We start from the raw sequence: 13820 nt of genomic DNA, 5'->3' as shown, positions 1-13820 counted from the left end.
TATATATATGATGATACTCTTCATGGTAAAATCTATTTGCTGAGAGTTTTATTTTTTAGTTCTTATCATTATCAGTTACCACTTTTATTATGGAAATAGAAAAGGTCAAATTAGTTGAAAAATGTACTTCTTCATGTCTACAATGTATAAGTGAAATTATAAACCTGATGACCTAAATGAAACAAACCTCATAAGTTAAAAAAGAAACAAAAAACAATCTCAATGCAAAATGTTAAAATCATAACACTGTATTCACTGTACAAAGCACCAAAACATGGAACACATTACCTGCAGAACTGAAGGGAGAGTCAAACTGGGTCCTTTTTAAACATAAACTTAAAGACTTTTTACTTTTTATTGAGAGGTTAGACATGTTAACATTAATAATTTAACTGACACGATCTTGTATCTGTGATGTCTTAATGTGTAATTTGTTCTGTTTTGCCTCGTCTACAGTCACTGTGTTTTGTGTAAAAGCCTAACTGGGGATAGGCATTGAGAATTAGCCTTAGCTATAATGCTGTAGTGTGTGACATGATTCATGAAACATACTTGTCCCTATCAAATAAACAAATAAATAAATAACACAAAGATCTTTCACACAGAGTCCAGCTCTTCAGAATCAGGGTCAGTCAAATCCCACACTTAACAAGGTGGAGGATTAATATTAGCGCTCTTTTGTATTGAGAAACTAGTATCAAACACTCAGATTGCTAAAAAATATCCACCTTTCATCAAAATACAACACATATCGCTTCTCATTCATGTTGTATAATTAAATAATCAAAAAGCCAAAGCTGATGTCAGACATCTTCAGGTGGGTGCCTTGGTCTTTCTGCTGATCTTGGTCACTTACAAGGGACATTTTGAACGTTGTCTGCTGAGCAGCTGGTCTTCAAAACATCAGATGGATTACTGATGTGTTAATGAACAAATCAAAGGGGATTATTCTGCCCCTTTATTCTGATTTGCTTTGTTGAAACTTTTCCTGGTTCCTTCCTGATTAGCTGAGATGAGCTCTGATCAGTTTCTTTTGATGACTTTGAGCCACACCTTCTGGTGCTGAGGGATGGCTGAGATGTTTCTCAATGAGTGTCTCCAGGCACCTTGGTGTGTCTGTAAAGCAGTCTCTAATTAAAGGAAAAAGTGTCTTGTAGGCCGTTTTAATGTGTCACCTGTCAGTCCTAGTCTGGCCAGTGGTCTGGTTTGTTCTGTGGTCCAGGAAAGGGTTGACCCGTCATGAGCTCATGTGGAGTAAAACCAGTAAATTTACTTCCTTAGTTTTCGGTACTCTTTATCACTTCTGCACCTGCAGAAGTCCAAACAAACTTCTCCTCAGCAAAAGAGGGAGGGAGGACTGTGTGTGTGTCAGTGGACTACAGCAATGTATACAAGGGAAGGCACTGGGAGACATCTAATCGAGTGCATGTTTAATATTTTTCTATCCACCATCTACAGGCTGCTACAGTAATGGATATGCAATTTGTGACAGCCTTATTGTGTTTAAACTCTGCTTGAATGTGCAAGCGGCTCTAGATAACTTCTAAAAATCTTATAATTTGTTTTGTTGAGTAAATTGCAGGATTAATTTGCCTCGGGATAAATGCTCTCTGGCTTTCTGAAACCGAAAGTCCTGGTTATTCAGGGATTTATCCTCAAACTCATTCCAAGTTATGACTTATTGCACCTGCTTAAACAGGGCCCTGGTTCTGGTCAAACTCTTATGCTAATTCTGTATAGTTAAATATAGGCTTAGCTTCAGCAGCTGTCTTTAAAAAAAAGATTGACCTCTTTTGACTAGAGGCATGTTACGGTATTCTGTTTTTGTTTTTTTTTATATAACCAAGTCATTATTCATTTGCACTACCATTGATCACAAAATGAAAAAGTAATTAAGAAACATAAAATATTTTTGTTGAATTGTGGTGTTTTTCTTTTCTTCAAGACTTTAACAACTTATAAATTAGGGGTTAAAAAAACTTGCAGACATATTCTATCTTGTGTCCTTTACCTCTGCTTTATAGGGACCTGCTTCCTCTGCAGTAACTCAACAGTTCACCTACATGCTTGTGAAAACGGGGACGATCATTCTGAAGGCCCAAACAGATATGAAGGGTTACACACCGGGCCAGATTATCAAGCTGTCAGCCAACATCAGTAACCAGTCCACCAAGACCACAGGCCACATAGCTGCCAATCTGATGCAGGTAAAGACTTTTACTAGTATCTTAAGCATTTTCGTTGCCCCTATCTATGTAATAATTCTGGAATTACTTTACAACTGGGAGCAGCCCATTAACAATTTTTAAGGAGTAGGAAATTTAAGCCGTCTCTTCCATCAATCACTATGGGCATTAGGAAACAAGTTAAAATAACGTAAAGCCCTACCAAGGGCTATGATCCCTAATGTCGGCAATGCAGCATTATGTTTTTTTACTGAAACATGGCTTCAGGATGATCCTCCAGACTTCAGCCTCTTTCTGCCAGGTTTTCTGACAATAAGAGCAGATTGAGATCTAAAGAAGACTTGAAAACTCAATGGATGTTAGTTGGCAGTGTTTGTATGGCAGTTTGTTTTGACATTCATTAAAAGTGCTGTCCTCTCCATTGTGTTCTATTTGTTGATCTCTAAAATAAGATTCTTCCGGGTTAAAATTAAATTCCTACTAGTCAGAACTGGTCATATAGATATCCTGAATAACATTTTTGCAAGCAAAAATTAAATTTCAGGATGCAAGAAATATATTTGTACTTGTAATAATAGACTTTCAGAAACCTAGAAACCTGTACAAATTTTAAGTGGCCCTTTTGACATTTATTAGCTTGACTGAATATATATTTCTGATATCTCAAATACATTTCGTCTTAGTCAAAATGAACAGTTCCAATATCTAAAATAATTTTTTTCCAATCTATAACAAGCAATTCAGATATCTTAAATGTAATTTGCACGAGTACAAATGACGTCATGTTTCCCATTCATGTGTATTGAGCTTTTACTTTCAGATATTTAAAATAACATTCTTTGTATCTAAAATTAATATTCTCCCTATCTAAAAGTGAATTCTGATGACCATAAACTATTTCAGATATCAAAAATGAACATAACCTTCTAGAAATCCAGAAATCCAATTATTGAAATCAAAAATATATTATGACTAGTTAAATTGGGTTTTCAAGTATCTTGATTTTAATAATGCCTATTAAAAATGCGGTTTTAGATACTTAAAAACATAATTTTGACTAACATAAAAAAATGCAGCTCCATTTTAACTGACTAGTCACATTTCTATTAGAGATAGCACTAAAGCACTCTACCTAGTCACAATTACAATGTTCCTGGTCAGAATTGTATTTTAGACTTACATTTCCACCAGTTGAAATTACGTTTTAAGTTAAATGGAATCATATTTGTAGTAGTAAGAACTACATTTCAGATATCTACAAATCTGTACTTATTTTAAGTGGCCGTTTCATATATATTTGCTTGACTGAATATGTATTTCAGATATTTTTAATAGTATTCCTCCTATCTAAGGTAATTTATCTAGTAATCCTAACTAGTACAAAATACCTCAATTTTCCCCATTCATCTGTGTTGAGCTGCTACTTTCACATATCTGAAACATTACTCCTATCTAAAAATAAACATTCTGGATGTCTAAAAATTAATTTTCAGATCTTTGTAAATTAGTTACTGGTTACTTTTCTCTAAGAGTACAAGTCACTTTATAAGGGAGAATCTGCCTTAGAAGGAAATGTAAGAAGATGCTCGCAGGAAGCTGAAGAGGCCCTGCAGGGTTGTTTTGAGTCTACTGGAATCCATTGTATCAGCTCCATGGAGAGGACATCCATGCAAGCACTGTGACTGACTACATCAACGTCTGTGTGGATAACACCACCCCAACAAGATGGTTCCACGGATTTCGTTCCACGGATTGCTGTGGGTTTGGAGTTGAAAATGCCATCATTCACCCGTTTCAAAAAAACCCACTGTCATTAAGAGAGGGCACACAGCACTGTGAAGGTCATTTTTATGTGGTTTATCCAGTGCTTTTAACACGATTCAGCCTGAATTACTTTGTGAGAAACTTCAGAAGACTGAGGTGGAGGCATCAACAGTCACCTGAAGGAAAGACTGCCTGACGATAAGCGTTGATGACTTGTCAATTAATTCCAATGCCCTTTTGCCATATTATACCAGTTAAAAGATCTTATGCAATTCTGTTAACTCTGTGTTTTAATTCAGTGGCATCAAAGCGATCGTCTTCAAGGAGTTGTTATCCTGCAACCTTTTTACGTGTTGAAGTCTGTTATGTCTAAATCAATGGAAGAATCACTTCCTCATGGACTTAAAATCTACATAGTACTGCTGATGACCCAACTATGTGGTTCGGGTGTGCTTACAGACAGACCAATTTGCAGTATACCAGTCCATGAGGACTGTACTTTGACATCTGTGCTTTAATGTTTACAGAGGGTGACGTATGAGACAAAGAAGCCAACCTATGACCTGAAGTCGATAGTGGAAGTGGAAGGAGGAGCAATAAAAGGTGGTAGAGAGGTAGATTGGAAAGAACAAATCATCATTCCTGCCCTCCCTCAGTCATCACTTGCTGGTTGTGAACTTATAAAGATCGAATACTATGTCAAGGTAATACATTTTCAACTCCAGTTCATTAAGTATAACAGTGACTGACTCAGTATCCAAGTATCTCTTTTTGTGAGGCAAATTACATGTATGCAGTTTTGTAATGTTCTTCAAGGCATCTCTAAGGCAGAGCTGATTTTTTTTTACATCCAATGTTTTTATTTCTTTAGTAATTCAGCTATATATATATATATGGATGCATTCTTGTTGTTTGTTTTCACTTGAAAACATTCATAAAACCTTTTAAACAAGCAAACATTTATCACAGTATATAACAAACATACTAACAAATTAAAATACATTCTATTATTTTTTATTCCAGTGTGATCAAATAGATTAGTAATTATTCTAATGTATTTTATGACAAATGCACAATGCTTCCAAAGATGCTGTTTATCTTAAACTGTCCTGTCTAAAAACAGCAACCATGTCAAGGTTGTTATGAGATCTGCAGATAGTACTGATGATGTTTAAGTGATAACATTGTTTTTTGTCTAAGATATCTTTCAATTGTATACCTAGCATATCTGTGAGAAGATTATTACTCTTGAATGTTGCATATTTCCTATGTAACAATTTAAAAAACCCATCTTGCCTTCTTCAATATTTGCCTGAAGAACAGTTTTCTTTTTGTTGTTTTCCTTTCCTTAGGTCAGCCTAAAGTCTCCTGAAGTTACACTTACATTACCAATCCACATCGGAAATGTGTCACTTGACAGGAAACTCTGTTCATCCAAGAAAGAAGTTCCTCCTTCCAAGAAGGAGCTGACAGCCTCTGCGTCGACATCAGATGTCCTCCCATCTTCTTCCATGCTTACACCATCACCTCATATTGCCCCTAAACCTGCTCCCCGTCCAGCTCCACGCTCCAGGATTTCCTCCCCCAGCGCGCCTCCGGCTGATTACCCGTTAAGCACAGAAGCTGGGAACGTGACGAATGAACACTTTCCAAACAAGCGCCAGTCTCAGCCGGTGTCACCCAATGGATTCAGCTATGCCCCAGGCCTCTTTTTTCCACAGAATCAACTGCCTAATGTATCTGCCACAGCCTCAAGTGGGTCTTCATTAAGGGGGTCGACAGAGGCCACAGTTCCTTATCCTTCAGGGAATTGTGCCCAACCAAGAGCTCAACATGATACCCTTCCTCCAGACTATGGTGCCTTGGCTTATCCACAAGGTTTGTTGTTATGCAACATATTTCATGAAGGACTATAAAATCAGAAAGATGTGCCTTCATCCATCAATGAAGTCTGGATATTTTATGCTCCTGAAAAACAAAAATCTGAATTTGCACCTAATCTGCCTGTGCAAATTTTAAGTCATCTTGGTCATGAAAACTTTAAAAAAGAGGGTAAAATCTGTAGTTGATTTGCGGAGATCAAATTTAATGCCAAAGTTTAGACCTAAAGCATAAGCCAGAGTTGGGGCGTGGGAACGTAACTACAAGTATAAATGTATTTTAGTGTGTTCAAAGACAATACAAGAATGGAGAGGTCAGTTCTCTCTTGGAGGTCTACGTGAATATGAAAGTGTGTTTTTGCAATGTTTTCAACACGTGACCTATGCACAGCTTAATCAAGTGTGGATCCAGGCTATTGTCTTAATGGTCAGCAGTTTGAATAAAACAAAGTACCTACACTGGTATATGCTACAGTGGGGGGTCTTATGAGTACTTCTAATTAGTTCTTGAGGTTTGATGTAAAATAAATTACCACTGCTGGAAGAACTCTGTTCTTTGACTCAGGGTTGCAAGAAAAAGACACATTCTCGATTCTTGCAGCACATAGAAAAGCTTAAAAGCCCAGGTTGCTGTTTATTTAAATGAATCAGCCATTTCAGCATTTCACCATGGTCTGCTTTTAAGGTTGTGGATTTTATATTTTGTATAAAAAGTGCACTGAGTAACATTTTTTTTTTTTTTTATGTCTGTCTTTTCCAGAAGCCCCTCCTTCCTACACTGAGAGCTGCAATACATGAAGTTCATCAAGAAAACAGATCCAGGATAATAGTTGTGTGATTTTTAAAGCATGTACTATATGGACACGCAATCACAATTTGTTTTACTATAAAAAAAAAAATAATAATAAAATAAAATAAAAAGACAACTAAACACAGGGGGCCAGCGAGCAACCATGAGCAAATGTATGTCTGGAGGGCTAGCTTTGGTCTATAATACACTATGGTTATTTTTTCTCCAGTTTTTAATACATTATTTTAAAGTGTAAGTTGACTTATCTCAGTCTCGTAACTCCCTGACAACATCTATCAATACAATACCTAAATAGAATACTTTGATTTGCATGTTTGCCTCAGATGTATATTTGTGGGTAACTTGTAATTTTTTCTTATATCGTTAGTTTTACTGTTAAATCTAGTAGCCTAAGAAACCAAACCTCTTAATGCCTTTTGTTTTTAGCAGTAAAATGTTGAAAATTATAACCATGTAAATGTTCATGGTTAGTTTTGGACCTTTATTTTTCTGTTGTTGTTTAATCTTTATCATCAGGTATGTCTGTTTGCCTTGTGTTCACAAACTTGTGTGTATTAATGTCTAGAATAATCTAGCATGATTTTGATTTGAGCTTTTATTTCCCCATTACTAATATGATTTCTATTTACATCAGTGCAGATATATTGCTTTCCTGGTAAAATCCAGCAGACTCTATATTTATTTATTTTATCTTGCTGCTGTCGTTGTTTTAATAAACCAAATATAAATAAAGTGTTGCTAATCTTTCCTCCAACTTCTAATTTGTACAACAGATCTCTTTACCCCCCCCCCCCCCCCCTCTGGGATTATTAGAAAATAATTATAAAAAAAAAAAAAAAAAAAAGGGCTACAGTAGCACAGCAGTACTAGATTCCCTTATTATATCTCAAAACCATCACAACAAATCAGGTAGCAATTTCATTTGTACCTACAACAGTCTGCTTGTCCAAGGTAGTTTGACTACTAAATTAGTTGGATGAGCTTAGATGACTGCATTCTGTCATCTAAGCTTCCATATGAGAGCACCTCACCAAACCCATCTGTGAAACTAGCGAGTTTGCAAATCGCACCATTATCGATGGCCTCTTCAAAGACAGGAGTCCTTGCATAGATAAGATTGGCTGGTCCTCTTGTGCAGTCAGACTAACCCTAGCTTAAACATTTAGCGAACCCAGCCAATACTGCCCTTTTTCAGCAGCATAAAAAAGACTTTCTCAAAATGATGTAAGGTTTCTATTTAATAAATGCAAATATCTATGAAGTGTGACATAATCTGCACATCTAACACAATTATTTTGATTCATATCAGCTCACCAAATAAAGAAAAAAATGATTTGACTATTTTATTTCTAAGCACTTACATGCATTGATCATTTAGATAAAAAAGTGTTTCCTATTATATGGATTGCTAGCCTTTTCACTGTTGTCTCTCACCTTGTGAATTTCAAAATAAAGGTATGTATTAAATTTGAATCAATGTTTTTATTTCCTATAAATATAGTTGGAATGTTAATTTAATCAATACATCGGTGTGGATTGATCTTTCATTAGACCTCTATTATTTATATACTGATGATCTCAACAGCTCATATCAAGGCCCTTAAAGAGTCAGTTAAACCAATTTTTACAGATTGGTTAAAATGTTTCTATCTTAAAAAAACTCAGCAGATTACAAGTCATTAAGTTGCAGAATTCAAACCCTTATGGATGAACATATAGAAACGGTGTACAATTGCTTCAACTGTGTAATTTGCAGCATTCCAATATAAAGCAATAAAGGAGAGTTATTTAACATCAAATTGATCTTTAAAGGCTTAATCCATGTTTTTTATATCCTCCATCTTCTCTTCTTTCCCCTAAGTATGCTCGAGACAGGAAAAGGACAAACAGTTAGGGAAAATAGTTGAATAAGCCAATAATTTGATGATTTGTATTGTTAATCACTAGCTGTTGCAACTGACCACTGTGACCATTGCAAATATAACCCTTTATACAGCTGAAGTAACCAGATTACTCAAAGCCCTGCCAGAAGAATGAATTAATTAGACTGAAAATGTAAAAGCTCATCGTCCTACAACCTCTCAAAATTCAATAACTAGTACAATTAGAAACAGTTTAATCAAAACTGTACTCACTGGTATGATAAACAAAATAAGGCCTATAATGGTATGATAAAAAATGGTATTATATGATAAAGAAATCGATTGAAATTTTAGTCTATCTGAAAGCCCTACATAATTAAAAGCTGAGGACACACTCTTTAAAATTCAAATGCTATTTACACTTCCAAAGAATTACTAAAAATTTGTCACAATATTTATCAAAGTAAATGATAATCATGTGAAATAACAGACCATGCTTTCAATAATACATGCAACAAAACCAAAATATTCTGGAAATCCTTAGAAAGATGGTTCGGACAAAAAATTACACTTCCTGAACCAATGATAATATTGAAAGACAAAAAAATATTTAATTATATTGTATCATCATTTTTCAAAAACAGAAAATAACCTTAGATCATCTCCAGTTTTTAACATTTTCTTGAAATGTCTCGAACACATAAAGAAGAAATGTTATATATATATATTATAAATGTTATGTTATATGAAATGTTAATGTACTACTCACTAATGCACATTGATACTAAAACATACACTCGTATGTTTTTTCTATTTTGGTGACTTTTATTTTATTCAAATGTTGTCTTTCATTTCTGAATATGCCACTGCTTTCCACACCGTTGAGTAGGACAACTGATAATTTCCAAACGCTTCCTTCTTTGAACTTCTTTTTAGTAAATAACTTTAAAAAAGAAGCTATCTAGGCAAGAAAAGCCCACTTTAAGCGTATTATCGCCACCTAAAGGACTAAGGTGAGAGTGTCTAACGCCCATAAATGTGCGTTTGCAATTTGAAAATTGCGTTTTGTAAAATCGCAATGATATTGCAAATGCAAGTTATTGCCTAATTCTAGTTTTAATCAGTTTAAAAATAAATAAATGGCTTTATTGTAATTAGACTAAGACAAACTTGTAAACATAGAGTGCATGCAGCTTACGACAAGTAAAGGGACTGGAGTTGAATTAAATAACATCACAATATAAAGTGCGGCAGTAATAAAGATATACCAGAGCAAGGAGAAAAACAGTTTTTTGTTTTGTTTTGTTTTTTTTTAGCATGCAGAAGAATGAAAAAAATGTGTGCATAACAATGAACGGTAGCGTTGCAAAAATAATAATGGTGCAAATAAATGCTATAAAGTCCAATCAGAAGATGATACGAACAGGGAATAATCCGTTGTTACATCGATGTTACACCGGCCACCTTTCAAAAGATTTCAAATATCTTTAAATATATAGTTTCTGTTCTAGTAATTTCAGGAGGAATTTCGCTAAACATGACCCTTGAGGCATTCCGTACACAGTGTGCTTGCTGCTCTCTACGTTTCTCCTACTGGTTAGTTGAAACCTTGCTATGTTTTTTTTTTTTTAACCTTTCTTATTTAAGCCTTCATTTTATGATTCACCTATTAGCTGTAGTTTTCTAACACTACGTTCTAGTTGGATTATTCCTTCTTTAGGTAGAGTTCCACATGCTTTACTTTTGAACTCGTATAGAGACGATTTAAGAACTGCTTCTATTGTTTAAATACTGCAGACACTCGAGTCGCTATTCGGGATAAACACGAACTAATCCAATTGAAATAGCTACTTTCCAAAGTCTGCCTCCCCTTCTTAAACAAAACAAAGATGGCACCCGTTGTTTCGTTGCTTATTTCAAGCGTATGACTTCATCGCATACCGTAGTGTAGAAAGTTTGTGTTTTCGGTAAAGTATGCGGCTGAAGTTGGCGCTGCAGCGGTGCTTTCTGAACAGGCAGCGGTCATAGATTATATGGGGTACATTGGATGAAATGTGAAACGAAAGAGACCAAATTGAAGATATAAATAGCCTCAGTACAGAAACTCAGTTTGAAAAGCGTGTCAGTAATGCCACTGCCACTTGTAGAATGGTTTCACAGTGATACCGGTGTTACGTCGAGCTGCATTTCCCCAACAGATACGGTTTCCCCTGCATCTCCGCACAGCGCAGGATGCACGATTCACCACGCAAGCTACAGGAAACGCGCATGCTCGCTAAAGACGCGTAACAGCCGCCCTGTGCTCGCGCCACAGGGGAACTATAACAACAGGGGAACTCTATAACAATCCAAACACACAGGATTACTAGATAACTGAGATAGTAGGCCCGCTTAGGGTATGAATCTAAATGCAGTTATTTTTGTTTCATTTATTTCCTTGTCTTTCTTAGGAGCCTAACAGCAATACTCTTTGTTTTGGTGATCAAACAAGTGTCATCAGACACATAAATATGCTTTCTCTTAACAGCAATGGAGACCAATGGAAACCATATGGCCGCTGAACTGAAGAGGTCCCCCAGCCCTGGTTCTACAACCCCCAAAGGAAAAGAAGCTAAGATTAATCAAAAGGCTAAATTTACATTGACTCCTTTCCATAGGTCCCCTATAATCAGTAACAATAGTGATTTGCAGAGAAAAGTTGCACAAGTATCTGCTGGGAAAGAGCTGCCACCTCGTTGTAGTTTGATATCAGCCTTTGCTGTAGGACTGGCTACTAAAGACATTGAACAGCCTCCTCAAGGCAATGTTACTGCTGCTGCGACAGCTACAAACTCCAGGCAACTGGTTCCATCTTCAGGTTTAGCAGAGGCTATGCAAGAGGGAGAAGCACAACATTCAGATTCTTTCAGCAAGGTAACTACCATGTAAATAGCTTTATATATAACAGCGAGTTTTGCATCTACAGAAAATTTACAAAAAATGCAATGTTCTCATTTTAGAAATCAAAACTCATTATATAGATTTATTGCACAGATTTTTTTTTAATACTTGTAATCTGGAGTGGCTTGAGAATGAAGTCAGCACATGAAGATCCAAGAGGCACAGATAAACCACACATTGGATTCTGGTGTCTTACCTGTAATAGGATAAAACAAATCAGAGCCATTGCTTATTGGTCCAAAGTCGTCTTTTAGTTTAAAGTAAAGTTGATCTTTCACTAAGAAATCAAGTTCCCGGTGTCTGAAGGAAGAGTTTAGAGGGACAGAATCTACATTGCTTGAAGTCCAGTTTGAAGTTTCCACAGTCAGTTATGGTCAGGTGTGCCAGCTAAATGCTAGTACTACTAATATTTTTTCTCTGATGTATACACTAAAAATATTACAGCTGTGGAATACTGTAACTATTGGAGGGGAGGTAGATATTCTGCTAAGTTATTTGATAAAAGCTTTTTTTTTAATCAAAAATTATCCATGTCTCTTTTTCATATTAAAGACCTCTGGTAGAAAGACACCAAAGCCAACACCAAAGGACAACATACCTCATGCACCATTCACTGCAGAGCCTCATCTGAACCAACAGGGGATGGGGATTGAGGTGTCTGCCTCTACGCAAGCTAAGATAGGTTGGTTGATGCTTTTTTCCTATTTTCTATTTATCCATCCATCCATCTAAAAAAAAAAACCTAATTAAGACTATTAATGTGTTTACCTATACAAAGTGTTTCAGTCAAAACAATAATTCTTGCCCCGCCAAAATATTATATTACAATTAAGTTTCTATTTTGATCTAATTGAAAATAGGATTTGATGTCACATGATCAGCAGCAACAGTATGTAGATAGTAATTCTTCCTTTTTTGGTTTGAATTTTCAAGCATTTATTACATCTGGGGAGTAAGCAGCTTTCACACAAAAACGTGCGGTACGGAGAACTTTAGAGTACTTTAATAACCTTGGTTCTCTGAGTAGCATGAGTGTGTGTTTCATATTGGCAACGACTTCAGCGCGACTTCATCAAAAGCTCCTTTTTACAATACCCCAGCCAGGACTGGCTGGAAAATAAACCTGTCGGTGTCAGAGAGGGCAGAGTCCCTCCCCCCATATATTAGGCAGATACTGCTCTGAGAGTTATTCAGAAACGATCACTTCCTTCTTGCAATGTTACAGCAAGGAGGATGATTTGGTGAGACGCTCACTCGTGCTACTCTGAGAACCGAGGTTACGAAAGTAACCCCTTTCATAGCATTCGTTTCGTGTCTCATATTGGGAACAAAACATATTGTGACTCCCTGCTGTCTCTTTTATGAATATTATTATAATTTTTTTCATAAGTGCTTGGTGTTACACTTAGTACTGAATGCGCCAGTGATGGAGCTGTGACATCAAGTTTGTAAAACTGAGTAAACATGATGATGCCCAGATGACGTCCAGCTTGCTGCAGCATAAATCTCTAGCAAGGATACTAATTTGAGTAGAATCCATGAAGAGCTTAAGCCTCTAGTAGGGTGGGCATGCCGGCCCTCTGGAGGCTAATGTCCTTTTGAGCTATATGCAAGGCGCACCGTACTAAAAGGCGCAGTCTCAGTTATATGTGTCATTACTGTATTTAACACACACATAAGGTGCACCGGACTATAGGGCGCGTTTTTTATATACAGGTACATGTCCTCTACTACGTTTAAATACCTCTACTGCGTAGTTAAAAATAGAGCGGGAGCAAAACTGAGTATGTTTGTGTTTATTCATGTATTTATTACAAAGTATTAATCAAACCTGGGAGCTGGCCGTGAGACAGACACATCGCTGATGACACAGGGCTGTGATCACTCCTCTGAAACAGTTTATTGACGCATATACTAGCACATACACCTCCCTCAGCCACGCTTTCATCATCTCCTCATCCTTCCAGCCCTTTTCATTTATTTCGTCAATAAACATCGCTGATGACACAGGGCTGTGATCACTCCTCTGAAACAGTTTATTGAAGCATAAATTAACTTAAAATCCTGAAACCTGCCGACAGAATATGTTCGCTTTTATTATCCTGCTGCCTGCAGTTTAGATTATTTAGATGAAAAACACCTGTCCGGAGGCTGCTGTTGAATTAAGTTTTCAGGTAGTTTTCATCTCATTACAGGTGTTGAAGCAGACTGAAAATGTTTTGTCATTGTCTCCTTCCTATCTCCTCTTTCTTTCATCTTTTGTCCTGTGTTTTTCTTTTTCTTTTTCCTTCTTCTTCTTCTGTTTTTCTGCTCTACTTACATTGCAGTGTCCATATGAACTGTAAAACTCCCTGCATAATTATAATAAAGCAATTTA

General features: G+C 36.3%; 2 protein-coding genes across 2 annotated transcripts in view; both read left to right on the top strand.

Moving 5' to 3' along the window:
• The window catches only part of LOC107098657 (arrestin domain-containing protein 1-like), a 23303-nt gene extending 15898 nt beyond the window's left edge, over window positions 1-7405 (top strand). Inside the window, exons 5-8 of the mRNA XM_015396430.1 lie at window positions 2025-2207; window positions 4478-4654; window positions 5303-5828; window positions 6591-7405. Coding sequence (XP_015251916.1) covers window positions 2025-2207; window positions 4478-4654; window positions 5303-5828; window positions 6591-6628 — 924 coding nt within the window. The 3' untranslated portion in view covers window positions 6629-7405. The remainder of the gene's footprint in view (window positions 1-2024; window positions 2208-4477; window positions 4655-5302; window positions 5829-6590) is intronic.
• Window positions 7406-10032: 2627 nt separating this feature from the next.
• LOC107098659 (histone-lysine N-methyltransferase EHMT1-like) overlaps window positions 10033-13820 on the top strand; it is a 61022-nt gene continuing 57234 nt past the window's right edge. Inside the window, exons 1-3 of the mRNA XM_015396432.1 lie at window positions 10033-10099; window positions 11031-11416; window positions 11996-12125. Of these exons, the coding sequence (XP_015251918.1) occupies window positions 11033-11416; window positions 11996-12125 (514 nt within the window). The 5' untranslated portion in view covers window positions 10033-10099; window positions 11031-11032. The remainder of the gene's footprint in view (window positions 10100-11030; window positions 11417-11995; window positions 12126-13820) is intronic.

This window comes from Cyprinodon variegatus, unplaced genomic scaffold, assembly GCF_000732505.1.
Source record: "Cyprinodon variegatus isolate N-32 unplaced genomic scaffold, C_variegatus-1.0 Scaffold798, whole genome shotgun sequence".
NCBI lineage: Eukaryota > Metazoa > Chordata > Actinopteri > Cyprinodontiformes > Cyprinodontidae > Cyprinodon > Cyprinodon variegatus.
This window is presented reverse-complemented; position numbering and strand designations above follow the sequence as displayed.